The sequence below is a fragment of the Phoenix dactylifera genome, chromosome 4, assembly GCF_009389715.1.
Source record: "Phoenix dactylifera cultivar Barhee BC4 chromosome 4, palm_55x_up_171113_PBpolish2nd_filt_p, whole genome shotgun sequence".
Classification (NCBI taxonomy): Eukaryota; Viridiplantae; Streptophyta; class Magnoliopsida; order Arecales; family Arecaceae; genus Phoenix; species Phoenix dactylifera.
Window position 1 is genome coordinate 17,570,408 of NC_052395.1, and position 19,105 is coordinate 17,589,512.

Consider the following 19,105-nt stretch of genomic DNA (forward strand, 5'->3'; position numbering starts at 1 on the left):
TCCCCCCCTTGAAGAGCAAACCTAGCAGCATTCCAACACCTCTTGGCGAGAAATTTGATATCAAGGACTCTCATCCAAAAGAACCGGGGCATGCTAAAAAGGAACTATCAGCTATATAGCTAGCTCTGGGTCCAACCACAACCAAAGGAAGAGCATTCATACTTCATAGGCCTTATTTAGCTCTCCAAGAGGAAGTAAAGAATAAGTAATTGGGTTTAGAATCTATCCTGAAACCACCATGGGGAAGCATTGAGTCGGACTGAGATATGTCGATCCCTTTGTTGTGTCTAAAGGGGGAGAAAAGAAGAAAAAGCAAAGTAAAGGAGTGTAGCGCAAGTGATGAGCATCATTGCCAGGACCCCAGAGAAAAGATGCCCACCTTCACTGCTTCACAGGCCACAACTCTTACACTTAATCCTTTCAAATGTATTAAATAAACAAGCTCAACACTTATAAGCTCGCGACAAGAAAACATAAGGCTATATATAAATTCGGTTTATAATAGAAGGCGCGCTGAAAAGGGTGATTAATTAAAAAAAATGTTTTTTTTATGAGTCATATAGCTAGAAGAATGTTTTTTTTTTCAAATATTTGACTGGAAAATATAGGCAACATTGTGAAGATAGGTGATTGAGGAACTCACCCAAATCCACTGTTCTAAAACTGCAGCAAGTAAGCTACTAATTATAAATAACCTACCGAAATAAGTTTAATGGTTCATTGTGATTTTAAGAGCATTAAAGAACACTATAGTCATTCATTTAAGAAAATCAAAAGTGAATTACCTTTATTTTGTTATTAGAAAATTACCAAACGACAGTAACTGATACAGAACATCTAGGGAATGGAGAAAGGTAGCATAAGAAAAGTATCTAGGGGAGACACAGAATCAAGTCTATTGACCCCTTTTAAGGCCAAGGAAGGAATAAGAAGAGAGACCGAACGGCATGGGCATACAAAACCCTATGTAAAAGAGATGAAAAGAAGAGAAAAGCTAAAGGTGTGGGCCTTGTAAGTTGTATTGAATGCCTGAGCATCTTTATTTTTATTTTTATTTTTTTTCCAACTACCTATAAAATTAATGATTTGTGAAGTAAATAAACGGAAAGATAGGAAAGCGTCTCTCCAAGGCGCACCGTATTCATTACTCCACTTCCATGGCCGGCCACATGGAGAGAATTCCATCCTGGAATTCCAACCCAAAATTTTTTCTATTACCTCATCCTTGAGAGTTAAGACTGTCAGAACCTATGACCATGCTCTTTTGAAGCTGACCGGGGAGAGAGAGAGAGAGAGAGAGAGAGAGAGAGAGAGAGAGAGAGAACGCAATACAAAGAGGATAAATGGGTCTTTTGTCATTTTGAGGTTCCCTCTTTAACTTTGGTAATGGCGAGAGCTAGGCCAAATTGAATTCCATGAATAGTTAGTTAATCTATCTGAAGCGATCGAGACTTTGTTTCGAGATGGAAGTACTGTTCCTTCGGACAAAAACAAGAGAGATTCTTAATGACAGCAAGGAGAGCCGAGTGATCACCCAAGAAGAAAACAATCACACAACTGTGCTAAGATTCGGACAGTTCTAGTACGAGGACCGCAGCTCCAAAAATTCCCCAGCAATGGCTTCTAGCTGCTACACTCCTGTTCCGGTCGTTGCCATCTCACTCGGGCTTGTTCTTCTTCTTCTTGCTTCTATAAGTCCTGCCCTCTCAGAATCGATCGCAAACAACACATTCCGACCCCGCAAAGAGCTACTGAAGTCTAGGAGGATGAGAGCTCTTCTCAAAAGGCTTAACAAGCCTTCTATGAAAACCATTCAGGCATCCTCTCCAACATCCAAATCCTCTTTTCATTCTCTCTCTCTTATTATTATTATTTTTTCATTTGAGTACATTATTAAACTCGGATTTTATTCATTGGACAGAGTCCTGATGGTGATATTATAGATTGCGTTCCATCTCATCTTCAGCCAGCATTTGATCATCCTAGACTTAAAGGACTGAAACCTATGGTACACCAAATTTTATCTACTGTGTCTCTGTAGAATCGGACTCTGAAGCTCTCTATACGTGAGCTCTAAGAGTAAGTGTGAAATATTCTGCTTGCCTCCAATGTATGCAGGATCCACCAGAGAGACCCAAAGGCCATAGATTTACCGATCCGGTGGTTGATGAAAGCATTCAGTTGTGGAGAACTTCGGGCGAATCATGTCCAGATGGAACCGTGCCAGTGAGGAGAACAAGGGAAGAAGATGTTCTGCGAGCCAGTTCGGTAAAAAGGTTCGGTAGGAAGCTGGCAGCAAGACTACGGCGAGATTCTGAGAGTAGCAGCCATGAGGTTAGTCTACGTAAATGGGTTGACGGCTATGCTGTTGTCAGTTAATTCTGCTCGAGCCATTAAAATGATTTTAGATAGAATTTAATCAGTCGACCGATAGGAAAAAGTTAGATTTTTTCTGTCCTATAAACAGAAGGCCAAGTGTGCATTTTTAAGCAGATTTTCGTGGTAAATTTTCCTTACTAAAGAACTGCACCAGTGGCAGTCTAATGTGAAGAGAATGTTCAAACAAAACAAGCCCCTCCATTTGTTTCCATTTGTCTCCCAGTCAAACACAATTTTTCACATATAGAAGGAAAGATAAACACAGGAGAAATCAATTTTTGGCAGTTATTTTTGGAAAGTCGTCAGGTTAATCCACACTATGCAAGAAAGGGTAAAGAGAAATACCCTAATTTGCATTTAGAAAAGATTCAGGGAAAAAAAAAGAAGAAGAGACAGATGATTCATTTGACTTGTCATCATTGCAGCTCTCAGTTGTCCTCTTTGAGCTGAGACTAGCTTATGGCTGTAATTTTTCTTTTTCAGAAAATAGTTTAAGTTCCACATTGACCAATTCCAGAAATTTCAGATGGGTATTTCAAGTCTACTTTTTCTTCCCCCTTGCATGATTGCATGCTATTTATAAATTTACAATTGTTTACAGCATGCAGTTGGGTATGTAGTAGGAGATCAATATTATGGAGCAAAAGCAAGCCTGAATGTGTGGGCACCCAGGGTAACCAGCCCAACTGAGTTCAGCTTATCACAGATATGGGTCATCTCTGGATCCTTTGGCCATGATCTCAACACCATTGAAGCCGGATGGCAGGTGCAAAAATATAGATCTAGCTTAATTTCTGTATAATGTCTCTCCTTAACATTCTTTTTTTTTTCTTTCAAGTATTCATCCACGCGAAGAGGCAGCAATGTTTTAAATTATTATGAGTTTTCTTTTTCCTTTTCCTTGATAAAAATCTAGTGAGGAACTCACCCAATTCATCAAGTTGATGAAAAAGAGGAAAAAGGATCGAACCTCAAATCTTTTGGATTGTTACCTACTACTGAGCTGCCATGATAACATTAACTTCTCGTAATTACTCTTTATAGAGCCCCAACCACAGGTCCAGAGTTTTGAGGACAAGTCATCCCGAGAACTAAAGCCAGATTCTTGGATGCTAAAATAAATAGATGCGACCCCCAGGACTAGTTCCAGGCCACATATTGAAACCACTGATTCTCTTTTTTTTTTTTCAAAAAGGAAAAAGTAGTCATTTTTTCTTTCTCCTTAATAGCTTAATATAGCTTCATTAGAAAAGGAAATCCATTTCCCTTTCCTTCTCTTCCACTGAAGCTTTGCTCACCGAGATTCCTCTAACTTCATTTGTAACTTTCCCATCCCCTAGTACTAACCGTTGCCATCTGATGTGTTTTTTTTTTCTTTTCTCTTCTTCCTCAGGTCAGTCCACAGCTGTATGGAGACAATGCTCCAAGGTTCTTCACTTATTGGACTGTAAGGCCACTTCCTGTCCTTGAACCAGTAAAATCTCTTCGTATGTTACTAATTATATATCCAAGTACAGATAAAAATCTTGATAAAAAAAATCCAATCAAGTAGACATAACAGTTAACTCTGATCACTTTAATGGTGTAGACGGATGCATACCAAACTACTGGATGCTACAACCTCTTGTGCTCGGGTTTCATCCAAACAAACAACAGGATCGCTATCGGAGCAGCAATCTCCCCAACATCAACGTATAATGGTGGGCAGTTCGATATCAGTCTGCTGGTCTGGAAGGTAAATTAAATTAAATTAACCACATACATTCCTTTCAATACACAAGTAATAAAAATAAACATGTACGTTATAATTTTAGCATTAAAAAAAGAAAAACACCCTATTCAAACTGTAAAATTTTTCCTCGATTATTGTTTTAGAAATAATGTTACAACTACCAAGATTCAGACTATTCAAAAATAAAGAAATCCATCTTTCTCACTAAAATAACGAAATTCATTGTAAAAGGAAATTTGCCTTAGAATTCATTTGTTGATATCATATTAGGAAGCAGCTGCAATAAATTCATGGAATTAAGCCACCTCTTTCTCGGACAAATGCATCGTGCTGTTCGTATCAAAAAATTAAGCCATTGTTACTAATAAATTCCAAGTCCACTAGCTTTGCCCATTCTTCATCATTTATCTCCTGCGCAAACCCCTCAAAAGCTAGAAGCTAGGTGTGCTGCATGCATAAAACGACCACGTCTTCTTAGAGAGAACACAAATACTTGTGTTCTCAGGGATAGTTCCTCGTTTCTTTTTATCTTATGACTTCTATAAATGCTGTTATACTATTGGAACCCCCAAGGATAGATATCCACCGAGTTCTACACTTCTACTCCATCAGTGGCATACCAGACGTGCATGGCGTGTGCTGATCAATACTAATTATAATGATAAGTGAAGTTGTACAAAGTGAATAATAATGGATTCAGCTTTTGAAATGTGTTGGCCCACCTTCGACTGCTCGCATGATGGTGATGGTGGATCCTGGGATGGCTCAAGCTAGGATTACATCGGGACGTCTCCCATGGATATGGAGTTCATGCCTCCAAGCTACCATTTTTCTGTTGGGCTTGTCTGTATAAAACTTTCATGGCTTTTTGTGGCACCTTAACAAGCTGGGCATTACTCAGAGATAAAACATTTAATATTAATAATCCAGGACGCGCGTGGACATTTCAAGAAATGTTCTTCTTTTTTTTTTGTAGGCGAATCTTATATAGTATTAACATTTTCTAGACTTTTTTTAATGGTTCTCATACTCTGGTAATGCTATTTCTAATACTGCCTCCAAAAAGAAATGAATAAAGAGGTAATATGATGCTCCTGATAAGTGATAACTTCTCTATATAAAGGATATTATACAAATATATATATATATATATGTAATAAAAAGTGCTATTATCATAATGCACGGAGTTTAGAATTTTCAGAAATATTCAGTACGAAATAATTGGATTCAAGAAAATTGTGAAGATTCACCAAAATCCTGAGAGTATGGGTAACATTCAGCAATACAAATATTCTCAAAGGTGGACATTGATATCGAATAAACGACATATTTTTATACAAGGTTAATTAAGAGGACAAGGTAATTAGGAGCATCATCATCTTCTGAGAAGTGATAATAGAATGATAGTATATTATCATCGCTAGCACATCAATTCAGAAATATTTCATGAATTCAGCGATCTATCAAATTTCTTACAATATTTGGACTAATTCAGGATTCTGGAAATAACATGTTGAGTGGTCTACCTACCGTAGCAATCAATATTTTGCGAGAAATTAATGAGAAGTGCTGCAAAGTTTCATCGATATTGTGATCGATGAATAAGAAGTGATATTCTTTTTAAATTGTTGTTTGCAGGATCCAAACCATGGTAATTGGTGGCTTGAATTTGGATCAGGTCTACTTGTTGGCTACTGGCCATCATTTTTGTTCAGCCACCTGGCAGAACATGCAAGCATGGTGCAATTTGGGGGAGAGATCGTCAACACCCGGGCGTCAGGATCCCACACAGCAACCCAAATGGGTAGCGGCCATTTTGCCCACGAAGGGTTCGGCAAGGCATCCTACTTCCGGAATTTACAAGCTGTTGATTGGGACAACAGCCTGGTACCTGTGCAAAACCTTCGGGTCCTCGCAGATCATCCGGATTGCTACGATATACAAGGAGGGATCAACAGTGTGTGGGGAAATTATTTTTATTATGGAGGCCCAGGAAGAAATGACAGATGCTCATGAACAAATGAAAGAGTTTGTTCTCTCTTTTTTCATTATTATTATTATTATTATCCCAGAGGAGGGAAGGTTGCTTAATTGCTCTTATACTCTTTAGGTTTTCTAACAAAAATGTTAATTTTTGATTGGTTATTGTACACCCTCTGTAAATTTTGGGAAAGATACGGTGGTTCTATACACACTGCAGATTGTGGTTTTTTGTCACCTTTGCTATTTCTCTTTCCTTGGACTCGAATACAGTGGATATGCAGAGTTGCAGCTCGTGGTTTTACTGTGTTTTCTTCTCTCTTTTTTCCTCTCTTTTCCTCATCCTTCTCACACCTTTACTACGAGGAACAACATCCAGTCATTTAGAAACTAAAACTTTGCTTGGGATTGTAATTATATATGTATAGATCTGTCATCAGAGTGAGTCTTGAGGTAAGCCACATTAGCTCTCTCTCTCCAAAAACCTAAAAGCCGCATTATTGGGTTCAACCAAACTTTCTGGACGACTAGGAATTACAATAATAAGAAATTTAAGGCTCATGCAACTTCACTTTGAAACACATTAGATTCAAGACCTCACAATTTACAAGAACTCTGATTTTTACTGTACGTACCTCTAAAGTAAAATTCTCATTAAAAACTTTAGATTCAAGACTCTAAATTAATAGTTGCTCAATTATTTTTAATGATTGTCAAATTAAAATGATATCAAATATTTTCTAATCCATTAAATTCCCCACAAATGTGTCTATTGGCTCCAACATCTCCCGCCAGAACATAAGAATGTTGGTTGCGTTAACAAATAGAGGTACGAGGCTATGAGCTGCTCGTCAATAAATGGAGACGAAAGTATCTGCAAAACGAAAATGGCGATGAAAGCATTTTGTGGAGAAGCAGAAGTGTTTTACTGCTTTAAAGACTTTACACAAGAGAAGAGGTTCGTTTGGTTCTTGATCGCCGATTCTCAAGTCGTCCTCTATTCTCTGCGGGTGAATTTAGGACAGCAACAACTTCTTCGAATGCTGCATCTTTTACAGATCCAGTAATGAAACCATCATCAGGTTCTGGTAGGCTGGTCGCGATCAATGAGTTATATAAGTTCTTCAGAATTATTTATTCTCAAGACAAATACATCAAACCCAGATAAATATTTCATAATCAAGCTGAAAGCTCTGAGCAACATGTTCCAGAACCCTGTTCTTCAACTTTTCATTTTTTTGATCAAAAGCAAATAACTGCAATCTGCAATGCAAATGAGTCCAACATAAACAAGTTTGTATGGGGAAGATGCGAAAAATGAGACCAAGATTGGCAAAAGAAGAGCAGATTGAGCCTCTTAAGATACGAAGGAAAATTGTATGTTACACAAACAGGACTTCGCTCGGCCAGGTGACAGAAATTATATCATGCATGCAGGCTTAACGAGTTCATTATGCGATAAAGGTTCACTATGGTACCGGGCCCTCGGTGCCATTTTTAACCAACTTCGAGCTTTCTCCAGGCTTGCTGCTGCAGAATCCTTTAAAAAAACATTCGCACTGAGATAAAGATGCCAAACCTTTAGAGACCCTGCTAACCGCTGAAAGAGAACCAAGAAACAACTTCAATAAATTGCATGGCTCTCCAACAGGCAAATCACAGAAATAATTATGATCAGCAAAGACACAAACCTTGGTCTTGGAGTTGGCTGTTGTACAAAACTAAAGAACATGTTAAAGATCTCATCTTTGTTAAAATAACCTCCGACTCCCTGGAGGGGATGGAAGCTAGCTCCCCGGGTAAAGATGCATGCTGCAGGCAAGTTTAAACTTCTACCTGACTTCATTGTTTGCACCATCACATAATTCAGACAGCATGACAAAATCACCAGAAGTGCTGCTGCTATTTATGATAGCATGTTCAATCAATCTAATCAAATCTTCAGGACCGCATATCGGAGAACTGGAAGCTGTAACAAAATTTTGGACCCCACAATCTGCTCTCAAGCAATTCAGCAACAAGCTGCCCTTTGGACATAGCGGTCCCTTTCCTATTTCAAAATTTTGTTCCCATCGCCCATCTGTAGTTTCATATGCCCTTACCAGTGCCATGCAGAGCTCATGGAAGTCTTTCTCCTCCAAAATTTTCTTGACATCGGAGAAGGCACTACGATTTTCCATGGAGCAGCTATTTAAATTTTCACCAGCAAATGCCTCAAATGATTTCATTTTGGAAGCTACTGCACGTATAGACACAAGGTTGCTTATAAAATATTGAGCTTTGATTGATGAGTTGGAGACAGCATCTTCCTCATTTCTAAGATGGTACAGTTGGATCATGTTGGCCAGCGCGAATCGTGTAATTAAGATAAAAAAGCCATAGAAATTCATGCCTAACAAAAGAAAGTGCAGAGCAGGAAAATAATTAATATGCTTCAACATCCCTTACTTTTCATATGTAATCTACATTTTTATGCTGTACCTGTGTTAGCTTCAAGATTACGCTGACAGATACTTTCAAAATCATCACAGATATCTCTGATGTCTTCTATATACTCCTTGGCCACATTGTAGTCTTCAACAAGCAAATTCCACTAAATATGAAATAGAATTAGTGAGGCAGAAGGCATGTTCCAAATCTTTCAAGAAATTTGTCCAATATTGATGAATAAATGTTTGTCTCACCACCCAAGAAAGGTTATAAGCATTGAACCAATTATGGTTTATAGATATAGCGTCTTCCTGTGATACCAGATCAAAATAAATACTGCTGTTAGGAGGCCAGGGAGAATAGGAGTAAGAAAAATTACTAAATAAGATTCAAAATATGAAAGTTGAAAATGAAATGTATCTGGAAACTTCTGTATTTCTATGACAGAAGATATAGGCATAAGAAATGTTAAAACATTTACCCACATTACTTTATGTCTTTCCGTCTTTTTCTTTCATCCTCAACAGAAATTAAACTCACTCTCCATAACAGAGCCCCCTCAAACCATTTTGCATGCCCATACTATTTAAATTGATTCTCCAACACTTCATCCTTAATTTTGTGCAACTCCAACAGCTAATCTATTGTACTCATTTTTCACCCTATCCTTCCTAGTTTTACCCCACATCATCTCAATATTCTCATTTTTGCTACTGTCAACTTATTTTCCTGGACCATCTTTATTGACCAAAATTTTATTATTTTTTTCTTAAGTTACCAAAATGTGTTGTTGACCACAAAGTACCCCAAAAGCATCTCCACTTCATCCAATTGATAATTACAGAATGCAGATAAAATTGACTATAGTCTCCCTTTGCTTCAACATCGCAACAATTACATTATGGTCATCATTCATTAGCAATAGGTAATTAATTTCAGTATGCCTTCTAAGAAAATTAACCATTTATAGGAATAATATATTATGAGAGAATACTTGATGGTTGTGCTTCAACTATGATTATAGATATGGTTATGTCTGAAAGAACTATGGATCAAAGGTTTTTTTATCGCCACAGAGGAATGGATGTAAGTCAGAAATGAGAAAAAATAAACAACTTTAAAATGTAAGATTTAGAATATCATGTTACATAGATACCTAAGATTTAGAATTTCATGCTATACAGGTACCTCATTCAAGCAAGAGATAAAATAAATCTATGTTAAACTTACCAAATTATGAACTTGATGATACCATCCACTAGGTACAAAAATAATTTCATTTTGTTCTTGAACACACTCCCACCAAATAGACTGCATATAAGATTCACAATCAATGTTTTGGTAAATAGAAATTAGGCAAGCAAAAGATAAGGATATATTACCTTCTTAAAACCAGGAAACTGTGTTTCAGAAACATCATCATAAACATTATACACCGAGTTCTTCAGGTGCCTACATGAATTATGAAAACAACGTCACCTAAAACCAATCTTAGTGGATAATGTACTAACATGCTTAGCTAGCAAATGCTGTGGAACTTCTTAATAGATCAATTGGAGAGAACTGCAAGCTGATTTGGGTTCAAAAGATTTCATAGAAACTAAACAATAAGCCCATAAACGTAGTACACATTGAAGACACATACTACAAAATATCCCTTAGATACAGAAATCGCAAACCTCCAAAGCCTAATGAACACCTCTGATATGTTTAGCGATGTTGCCTAAGGTCATCGAGCTCAAAAGGTAAAGAATGATGTGCTTTGTCACATCAACATTACTCAAAAGAATGAAAACAAAAAAGATATTGTAAAAGCATCATCCTAGCTACTCAGTATGCACCGCATGTTATTGAAACTTGAAAGCAATGTAGTTACGCCACTAGTGTTAACTCCAGCTTCTTGAAAGAACCATAGCTTCATCCACAAAGCATAAATTATTGAAAGAACCATGAACAGCTGAAGAATATTAAGTATTAGACATTTTGAGGCTTCCAACATTTTTCAGCCCCCAAGTATTTCAATACCTGATTCTTTTTTTTATCACTCAAAAGTAAAAGAAAAAACAACAATGGCCAGTGAATTGGGCATCAGCAATGCACCACTTCTCTCAAATAGCATCAACCTATGTATATTAACTGGACTAGAAACTATATCCAACTCAAGCACACTCTTGAGTGATTTGACCAGTATGATTTGTTGACCAATTTAAAGGTCTGCATAAAGTACAGATTATATTTCTTCCAAGTAATCTTCCGAAACACTCAACAAAGCCTAGCTTCTTCACAAATGAGAATCAAGTTACAAGGCTCAGCTTTTGTTTTTCAATTCTAAAACAGTGTATTGTTACGCTTCAATTTTATCCACATTAACCAGGAAAAAAAAATGGAGTCTCGACGAAGTGGCCAATTTACATATCGTTGGTAAAGTTATATTCCGACTGCTCATAGCTCTCACTCTCAAATAATTAGCCAGTTTTGAAACATAAAGCTTATCTCAAATGAAATTCAATAATCTTGAATAGTCATTTAGAGAATCCAAGAGTACCTATCAAAGACAAGGTGACATTGTGAAGGTGGTAGAAAGAGCCATTGTTTTTTCCCACAAACATTTGCAGACCAGCTGTATGATCTGAAAACATCAGCATGAAGAGGAGTCCACGTACCTAAAGAAAGACTGTAGTGTCATAGTTATAAATAAAAGATTCTATTGATCTCACAAGGGTCGAGCTAAGCTTAAATCTCAAGGAGATATGTATGTGGATCAAATCATGCATAAACTGCATCACATGATTATTTTAAAAAATAAATAAAGAAAGAAAGAGAAAAGAAAAAATTAGCAACATCATGTATACCTTTTGCTCCCATGTAAACAAAGCGGTAATCAGCACAGTTAATTTCATTTTTATCACGATGAATATCAGAATCGCGATGCATATAATGACTGTCAAGATACAGATTGAGCCAATCATCATTGAAGAAGGGTGGAGTTGTGTAGGCAACATAATCAGGGTACTCCTGAAATTTAACACAAAATGATGAGATAACAAGAATTAAAAAGAGACATAAGGCTTAGGCTTCATTTTGAAGTGGAATAAGTTAACCTGGAGTAAATGGGTTAACTTACTCCTACTTCTCTTTACTCTGGAATAAATTATTCCACCCTACCTGATGGAGTAATTAATTTCTGGGTCAAGTGAAGTAAATGGGTTTGGAAGGCAAAAAATTGTTTACCAACCTTTCAAAAATACCCATCTGCCCTTCTGAAAAGTGATTTAACCCAGATGTTTCGATGAGTGTTTGGTTGGAAAAGGGTGAAACAACTAGGTTAAGTACCTTTTACTCCCTCTTAGTCCGCTTCCAAATGCAGCCTAAGAGAGTAAAATAAAACAAATATCCACTAGCCTCTTTGATGTTCAGATTGATGTATAACAGCTGTGACAAATTGTTCCTCATTTAAAATATATAAGATTTAAATAAGTTAGTACTAGCCACAAGTTTTTTTTCACTTATTTGCGACTTATTACCTCATTTTATAAATTAAATGGGCCACGAAGCATATCATAAATAACACATGCCCATAGAGAGATACACATGCTGCATGTATGCATATACACATGCTCGTAGATGCATACACACAAGAATACCTATGCGCATGCACATGCACATATAGGTACAAAGACAGAGAGAGAGTGGAGAAAGAGGAGAATGGTAGAGGATAGGATAAGATTGGAAAAAACAAGAGAAACAAGATTAGGGAAAGAAGAGAAGGGTGGTAAGATATTGAGACAGAGGAAGAGAGAGAAAGTAACAAACAACTCATAATTTCAAAATACCATTCATCGTCCACCTCCATGGCTTACATGATTATGAAAGAAAACGAAAAAAATTATGACTCTCCAACTAGTACTTTAATTTTTTATGGCCTGACTTTTGACCTAAACTTATAGCTCTTGAACTTCCCATTCGATGAGCCACTACAACTACACCTAGGGATTCCCTTCAAGACTAGTCACTATTAAAAATAATTAAGGCTCCATTTAGCAAAGCTTTTGGTGGGCCAGAAACTACTTTCTAGCCCTCCAAAAGTATTTTTGGATGGAATAGAAGTATTTGGTAAAAAAATCAGAAAGTTGTTTTAGCTTTGCCAGAAAACTAAATCAGCTTCTTGAGAGAAGCTACAAAATGAAGTTTCTTCAGAAAAGCACGTTTAGCATGTGTTAAGAAGCTGTTTTGATTTATAAAAATTTTTCTTTTTGGAACAAAATACCTATGATAAAATATTATAATTACAGAAAATGTCCCAACAAAGAAAACAAGAAACCCAAAAATTAATTTCTAAAAATATTATATCAATAAAATATTAATATATAATGATAATAATTATAATATTTTATACCTTTATTATTGTATTATACTATAAATATAATATTATATTACATTATATCATAATACAATGATATGTTATGTTATATAATATCAAATTATGTTATGTTATTATGCTATAGTATACAATATTATATTACTATATTATAATAATATTATATTACATATAGCAATATTATACTATATCATATATTTATGTATTAATACATATTATATTTTTTATGCTCTGTTGTATAATACTATGCAATGTTCTTATGGTTATTTTGTCATACCAAAAGTACTTTCTCAATTTGTTTACCAAACACATTAAAGTTCCACAACACTTTAGAAAAGTAGTTACCAAACAGCAAATAGCTTTTTATAAAAGCTCTACTTCAAAAAGCTCTACTTCCGAAAGCTCTATTGCCAGCAGCTCTGCCAAATGGGGCCTAAGACACTGCATGTTGTAGCTTCTATTGACATATAAATTTTTTCACTTAAACATATAACACAAATTAGCATTTGCAATAAAATCACGCCAAACCAGAACTCGTCAAGCTGCCAAACTTCAAAAGCCCCAATGTTTATTTGATACCTCTTTCCCAGCCTCAACCAACTTTCCTTCCCTCATGATGTCTCTTAGGAGAAACTAATTCATCTAGATCACTCACAAAACAATCACTCTCATGCTTCTGGGGACACCACCAAAGGAATCCCATGTGGCATAACTCATGTAAAAGGGTTTACTGTGGAGTTTGTTGAATACCCCATCCAACATATCAGGCAGCAAATTTTTGCAGCAACACAGTGAACTTTAGTGATCTATATTTGTATAAAGAAAATTGCTTCTTATCTCAGATGAACACACTGCATAACCTATTGATTATGGTATGCTAACTCCCACAAATCATCAGGCCATAGTCCAATTACAGACACCAAAAACTTAACGATAAGGAGCTCATCTCCTCTGTCTGCACACTGCATATTAAGTTACATTTTACCCTCAAGGCAGATGTCTGAATTTGTTATATTTTTTGGATCTATGAACAGCAACTAAAAGTTGACTCCAGACTTAACACTTTCAAAACTCTAGACATATTCATAAATAAAAGTGTGCACCAACAAGTCAAGCAAAAAAAATTTAATCAATTACAAACACATAAAATATTATGCCACATACTAGGAGCAGCAAAATGTGATCATGAATGACCACCAAATGCAGCATATAAACCAATAACTTTCCCTAGGAAATTGACGCTGTGATGACCAATTGATGTGACATGATGCGACGAGAAAATGTATGCACATACAAAGGAGAAACACGAATAATCCATGGCCATTAAAATATTTGATTCATGAATGAAAAATATAGGAATTATATGGCTTTGATTGGTTTCTTTCGTACCACTAAATGCGTATATTATAAATAAACATTACATGGACAATTCAACAAATTCAAAACTATATCAAATAATCTGCTAGAAAAATCATCCAGAGGAGGAATTCTGTTAACTCAGTTATTTGCCCAAAATAGTAAAGCATGCTTTCAGGATCTAATATTGTTTTTCGGAAATTTGCGACCAAAAGTAAACCAAGGACCTAAGACCATGTTCGCTGAGACTGAGAAATGAGAATAGTTAAGCAATTCACACCTCTGTATTCACCAACAAAACTTGTAGAGATGATTGGTGAGAAATAGATTCCAAATTCCCATATCAAGAGGAAGGAGGTACATAAAGACAGAGAAGAAAGGGGGCGGAGCAGTCAAAGAGAAGAATGGCAGCACATTTATAGAAGAAAACAAGAAAAAATTTTGACTCATAGAATACTGCTTTAAATGATTCCTCCGATTAATAAACTAATATATCTCAGACTTCTTATTCTATAACCCATTACACCTTCACTTAATAACTCAGCTAAAGATATAAAATCATTAAGAGGTTTCACTTGGTAACTTCTCTTGACATGTAGGAACTTCATCACTGACATGATTACACAAATTAGCATTGCCAATGATCTCACATCATTATGCCTCTTATAGCCTCCCAATTCTTTGATTTTATCCCCTCTTTCCTTGTATAGTTATCCTGGATGGCTGCAAGTCCCCAATATCATCCTTCCAAAAATATCTTGGTTATTCCCACCTCCTTTGTTAAGAATTCCTATTTCGAATAGAACCTTGACACCATGGCTGATCCACTTGAATAAAGAACCAGCACCCCTTTTTTTCTCCTTCCTTCCTCTCTCTCTCTCTCTCTTCAATTTTTCATCTTTCTTCTCCCAAAATCATCAATAGATTTTCCACGTCCATCACTTGTGTATCTGATGGGATATGAACTCTGGCCTAAGGTTGTGGCCGAGGCACTATCAGGTTTATTAAGCTAACCTTTTATGTGCATCATCATGAGTTAGCCTTTCTGTAAGCAAGGCACATAATTAAACAAGTCTTGAAAAAATAGATCATGCAACTGAATCATTTTCGAGTTTGTATTATGTGCCTTCTGTTTGTTCATGTAATAGAAGAAACACTAGCATAGAAGCAAGCAACAATACTTCTATCCCACCTTGACAAAATGCCAGTCTTTAAGATACAGCAAGGAACCCATTTGCTCACTGCCATTTAAGTCATCAGCGCACTTCTCCGCAGAAAGACCAAGCCAGTGGCTTATGAAATCTGCAACAGACATCTCAAGTCTCTTTTGATCTGTAAAGTCTCTTGTACAACAGTCGGCAACCTGCAACCACAAAATGATTTATATAGCACAAGAGCTCGAAATAAGTGTCGAAAACAATCACTTCAGAGCAGCACATTTTTTTATTCCTGCGGACTGTTTATCCTGTGTATACAAAATGATGCTGCGGTATGAAAGCATTGGTCAGTCAAAAATATTAGAAGAAACACAAAAAAAAGGTTGTCAGTAAATAAAATAGAAAGTCTAAGCCAAAGGGAATATTCCTTTCCAGATAATGAGATCTAAAGCAGCATTCATTTCATCAAGTGAATCAAAACTAAATCAATATACCCTCTATCTAGATTAGTTAAAACTTATCCATATTAAAAAATAAAAATAGACTAAGACACTGTTAAAATAGCGTCAACTAAGAACTGTTGTTTGACTGACAATGTTGCATAGGTGTTTAAGCGACCCACCATCCACATGTTTTATTGCAAATATAGGCAGTGCTTTAAAAGAATCCAAGATCACAGCTAATAACAATAGTAAAAGAACATAGCCAAAAGATATTGTCTTTTGGTGGTAAAGTCATATTTGTATTGCTAGGTTCAGTTTAGATACGGCTGTACGAAAATTGCATTCGTAATAGGTTGGATATTATTTCAATGTTAAAAATCAAATTGTAAAAATACAACCCATGTCCCACCTATCACCAACCAATATCTTATAACTTCAGAGACCAAGAATCTTTTATTCCAATATTTGCACTCTGCACTCCATTGTAGACATGACCCATTTAGGGATGCTTATCAAGTATCAGCATTCACAAACATCAGCACTCGCTACTTCCTGCAGTCTATCCCAAAATGCATTGTCAAGAACACATTCCTTAACACTCATCCACAGTACTAGCAAATTTAGGGTTTATTAACTCGGCAGAAGTGAACATGGATTTCGTGCTCGCCTTTATTCAAAGGATGCCCTTTCAATTCAACTAACTTTGTGGCAAATCCAATCACACTATGGCCCCAAAAATCAGTGCAGGAACCTGGTGACGATTGTATATGAAATTGAGGACGCTTTGTCCTAGCACCTAAGTTGTGTTTTCCTTCACAAAGAAGCCTATAGTGCTTCTTTCTTATCCATAGCTTCTTTTCCATTTTCTTGTCGTAGGTCGTTGTCGTCATCTACTTCAAATCTTGAAGGTGATTCGTATCAGGTATCAAGATTGAATAAAGATTGTTTTTTTATTTTTGAGAAAGAACAAGAGAAGAAATAAATCAGGAAAACAAGGATGTGAGATGGTGATCATGATGATGATGGTGATAGACCTGAACGAGGGATTTGCCAAAACGGCGGGCGAAGAAGGGGAGGTTGGGGCGGCCATTGGGGTTGACCCAATCGGAGCAGGCCCTCCAGCCGTCCATCAGGCCCGTCAGAACCACGGGGCGGTTCCCTTTGAGGTACCTCTCCACGAACTCCTCGTATCTCAGCTTCCGCCCGTCCACCCTCTCCACTTTCTCTCCGATTTGGAGCCCGGCCATATCTCGGAGCTCTTCTTTCTTCAGCTCTCACCTTGACCTTCGTTTCCGCGGGCACCCCTCACGGGCTTCGGTCGTGGGGAGCCCTAAAATTCCACCCTCTCTCCAATTTGAAGCCCACCCGTACGCGCGATTCTTCGCTTCTCGCTCTAACCCTCTTTTACTTTCTTTCTTACGGATGCATCCAAAAAAAAAAAAAAAAAAATTCGAAAAAGAGAATACTTTGAGGTGCCAAGGGCAACTCCTCATCATCAGCCCAAATGGTACTACCGGAATGGCTGGCTACATAAACAACCATCCAATCTGCAGCCCCATTAGTTTCACGGAGCACATGCTTGATCTAGAAGGCCCCGCCATCCCTCACCATATCCCAGATGTCTCACAGTAAAGGATGGACACAACCGTTGCCCCTAAGGCCCCTCTCTGATCCAACTGATGATAGTGGCCGAGTCCCCTCCAAAACAATGGAACTAGCCCGTAAGGCACATCGAGCGTGACGAAGGCCTGCCCAAGCAGCCCGTAGCTCCGCACCCAAAACTGATGTGTCGAAGAGTTGACTGCCCCCTGCAGCCACAACCTTGGCAAACGAGTCCGGAATAACAAAATTTGCACCGCCCCACATACCTCCATCCAAGACATCTCGCTCTAGTCTTCTTTCTTGTGGCATTTGTCACGGGCTGCGGTTGTGGGGAGCCCTAAATCCTAATATAGGGCAAAACTGACCCGGACCAGTTTGTCAGCTCGAACCCGGTTCACCTAATCCAATTTATCGGTGATGTCACTGGCACCTTAACCTTTTGTCCCATCGGTTATGGGGGTATGGTGAGCCAGATCCACTCGAACCTAAAACTATTAGCTGGATCAACCGATCCATGATGCACCTAAAATCAAATGGATCATCTAATAAATTCATCCCAAGATGAATTTAGTAATCTACGGTGCACTTAATCCATCTAATGATTTCTTGTATTTTATATTGCATAGGGACAAATGGCGCATATTGAAAATAGACGGTCCTTTCCAGCGCAAAACATGTACTGCACAGTATCCTAAAGCTACCATGATAAGTACCATGAGAACCCAATGTTCAATGCGTCATATCATATCTAGGTTCTGTATGATAATTATTTTGTTTCTAGCAAAAAATTCTTAAATAAAATACTTTTTTTAAAAAATTAAAAACCGTATAGATCAAAAAAAATATCATCTTGAAATCATCTTTTCCTACGCTAATTTTTACCTAATAGAACCTTGAGTACTTTTTTAAAAATTAATACTAAATTCTAATCCAAAAAAATGGACCTTCAAATTAACTCTCTTCTTTAACATGTAACCAATGGAAAGATCTCAAGTACCTAAAATTCCCCCTATGCTTGCAATGCATATGTCAAATTTTATTTTAATTAAACTCCATCTCTTTTAATCACCGGCTAGTTTCTATCTCCTCTTGGCTTCTCCTAACTCACCACCGTGATACCTATCCACTTATCTAATCCTCCTCCCCATTACCATCCGCCCCTTCTCATTCAATTGCTGTTTAGTGACATTTTTATTTGCTAGATGAGCTTGCTTTCTTAACACTTGCATCTCCTTCCTGAGTGTCCTCAATGTTGACCTCAACCTTCTCACTTGCTCGAACATCATCTCCATATCTAACTCTAGCCTTGATAAGATTTTTAATCATCGAATCTTACATACCAAGGAGCACAAAAGAATACATGGATTTGGAAACCATGGCATTCATGTTTCGATATGGCAACTCTCTCCATTAGTTTACTAACATCTCTCGTATAGGTATTGGGATATCTTTTTCAAGCAAAACTAAGATTTTTTAGTACTTTATTAAAACACAAAAGATCCTGTTTGACCATATAGTCTAATCTAGTTTTGCTCCATCAGCTCAATGCAATGGTAAGTGCCACCAATACCACTTCACAAGTATTCACATTCATGGATTTTATGTGCCCTAAGAATAGGCATGTGAAGCATGTATGTCTCATGTTTGC

General features: G+C 37.1%; 2 protein-coding genes across 3 annotated transcripts; one reads left to right on the forward strand and one right to left on the reverse strand.

The window, feature by feature from the left end:
• The first annotated feature begins 1,161 nt into the window (after window positions 1-1,161).
• LOC103708162 lies at window positions 1,162-6,328 on the forward strand. Its single transcript, XM_008792960.4, has 7 exons — window positions 1,162-1,817; window positions 1,922-2,008; window positions 2,119-2,334; window positions 2,981-3,145; window positions 3,773-3,826; window positions 3,968-4,114; window positions 5,750-6,328. The coding sequence occupies exons 1-7, from the start codon at window positions 1,617-1,619 to the stop codon at window positions 6,125-6,127; spliced, it is 1,248 nt and encodes a 415-aa protein (XP_008791182.2). The 5' UTR covers window positions 1,162-1,616; the 3' UTR covers window positions 6,128-6,328.
• A 494-nt stretch (window positions 6,329-6,822) lies between these two features.
• LOC103708161 (2-oxoglutarate and iron-dependent oxygenase JMJD4) lies at window positions 6,823-17,236 on the reverse strand. Of its 2 annotated transcripts, XM_039125730.1 has the most exons (11): window positions 16,890-17,236; window positions 15,448-15,618; window positions 11,374-11,536; window positions 11,067-11,184; window positions 9,904-9,973; window positions 9,752-9,832; window positions 8,776-8,832; window positions 8,573-8,684; window positions 7,783-8,483; window positions 7,570-7,691; window positions 6,823-7,354 (listed from the first exon to the last, which is right to left on the reverse strand). In XM_039125730.1, the coding sequence occupies exons 1-9, from the start codon at window positions 17,100-17,102 to the stop codon at window positions 7,924-7,926; spliced, it is 1,545 nt and encodes a 514-aa protein (XP_038981658.1). In that variant the 5' UTR covers window positions 17,103-17,236; the 3' UTR covers window positions 6,823-7,354; window positions 7,570-7,691; window positions 7,783-7,923. The 2 variants fall into 2 exon arrangements, with proteins under 2 accessions (XP_038981658.1, XP_008791181.2); XM_008792959.4 differs by having other exon boundaries at window positions 6,999-7,691.
• Window positions 17,237-19,105: the final 1,869 nt, after the last annotated feature.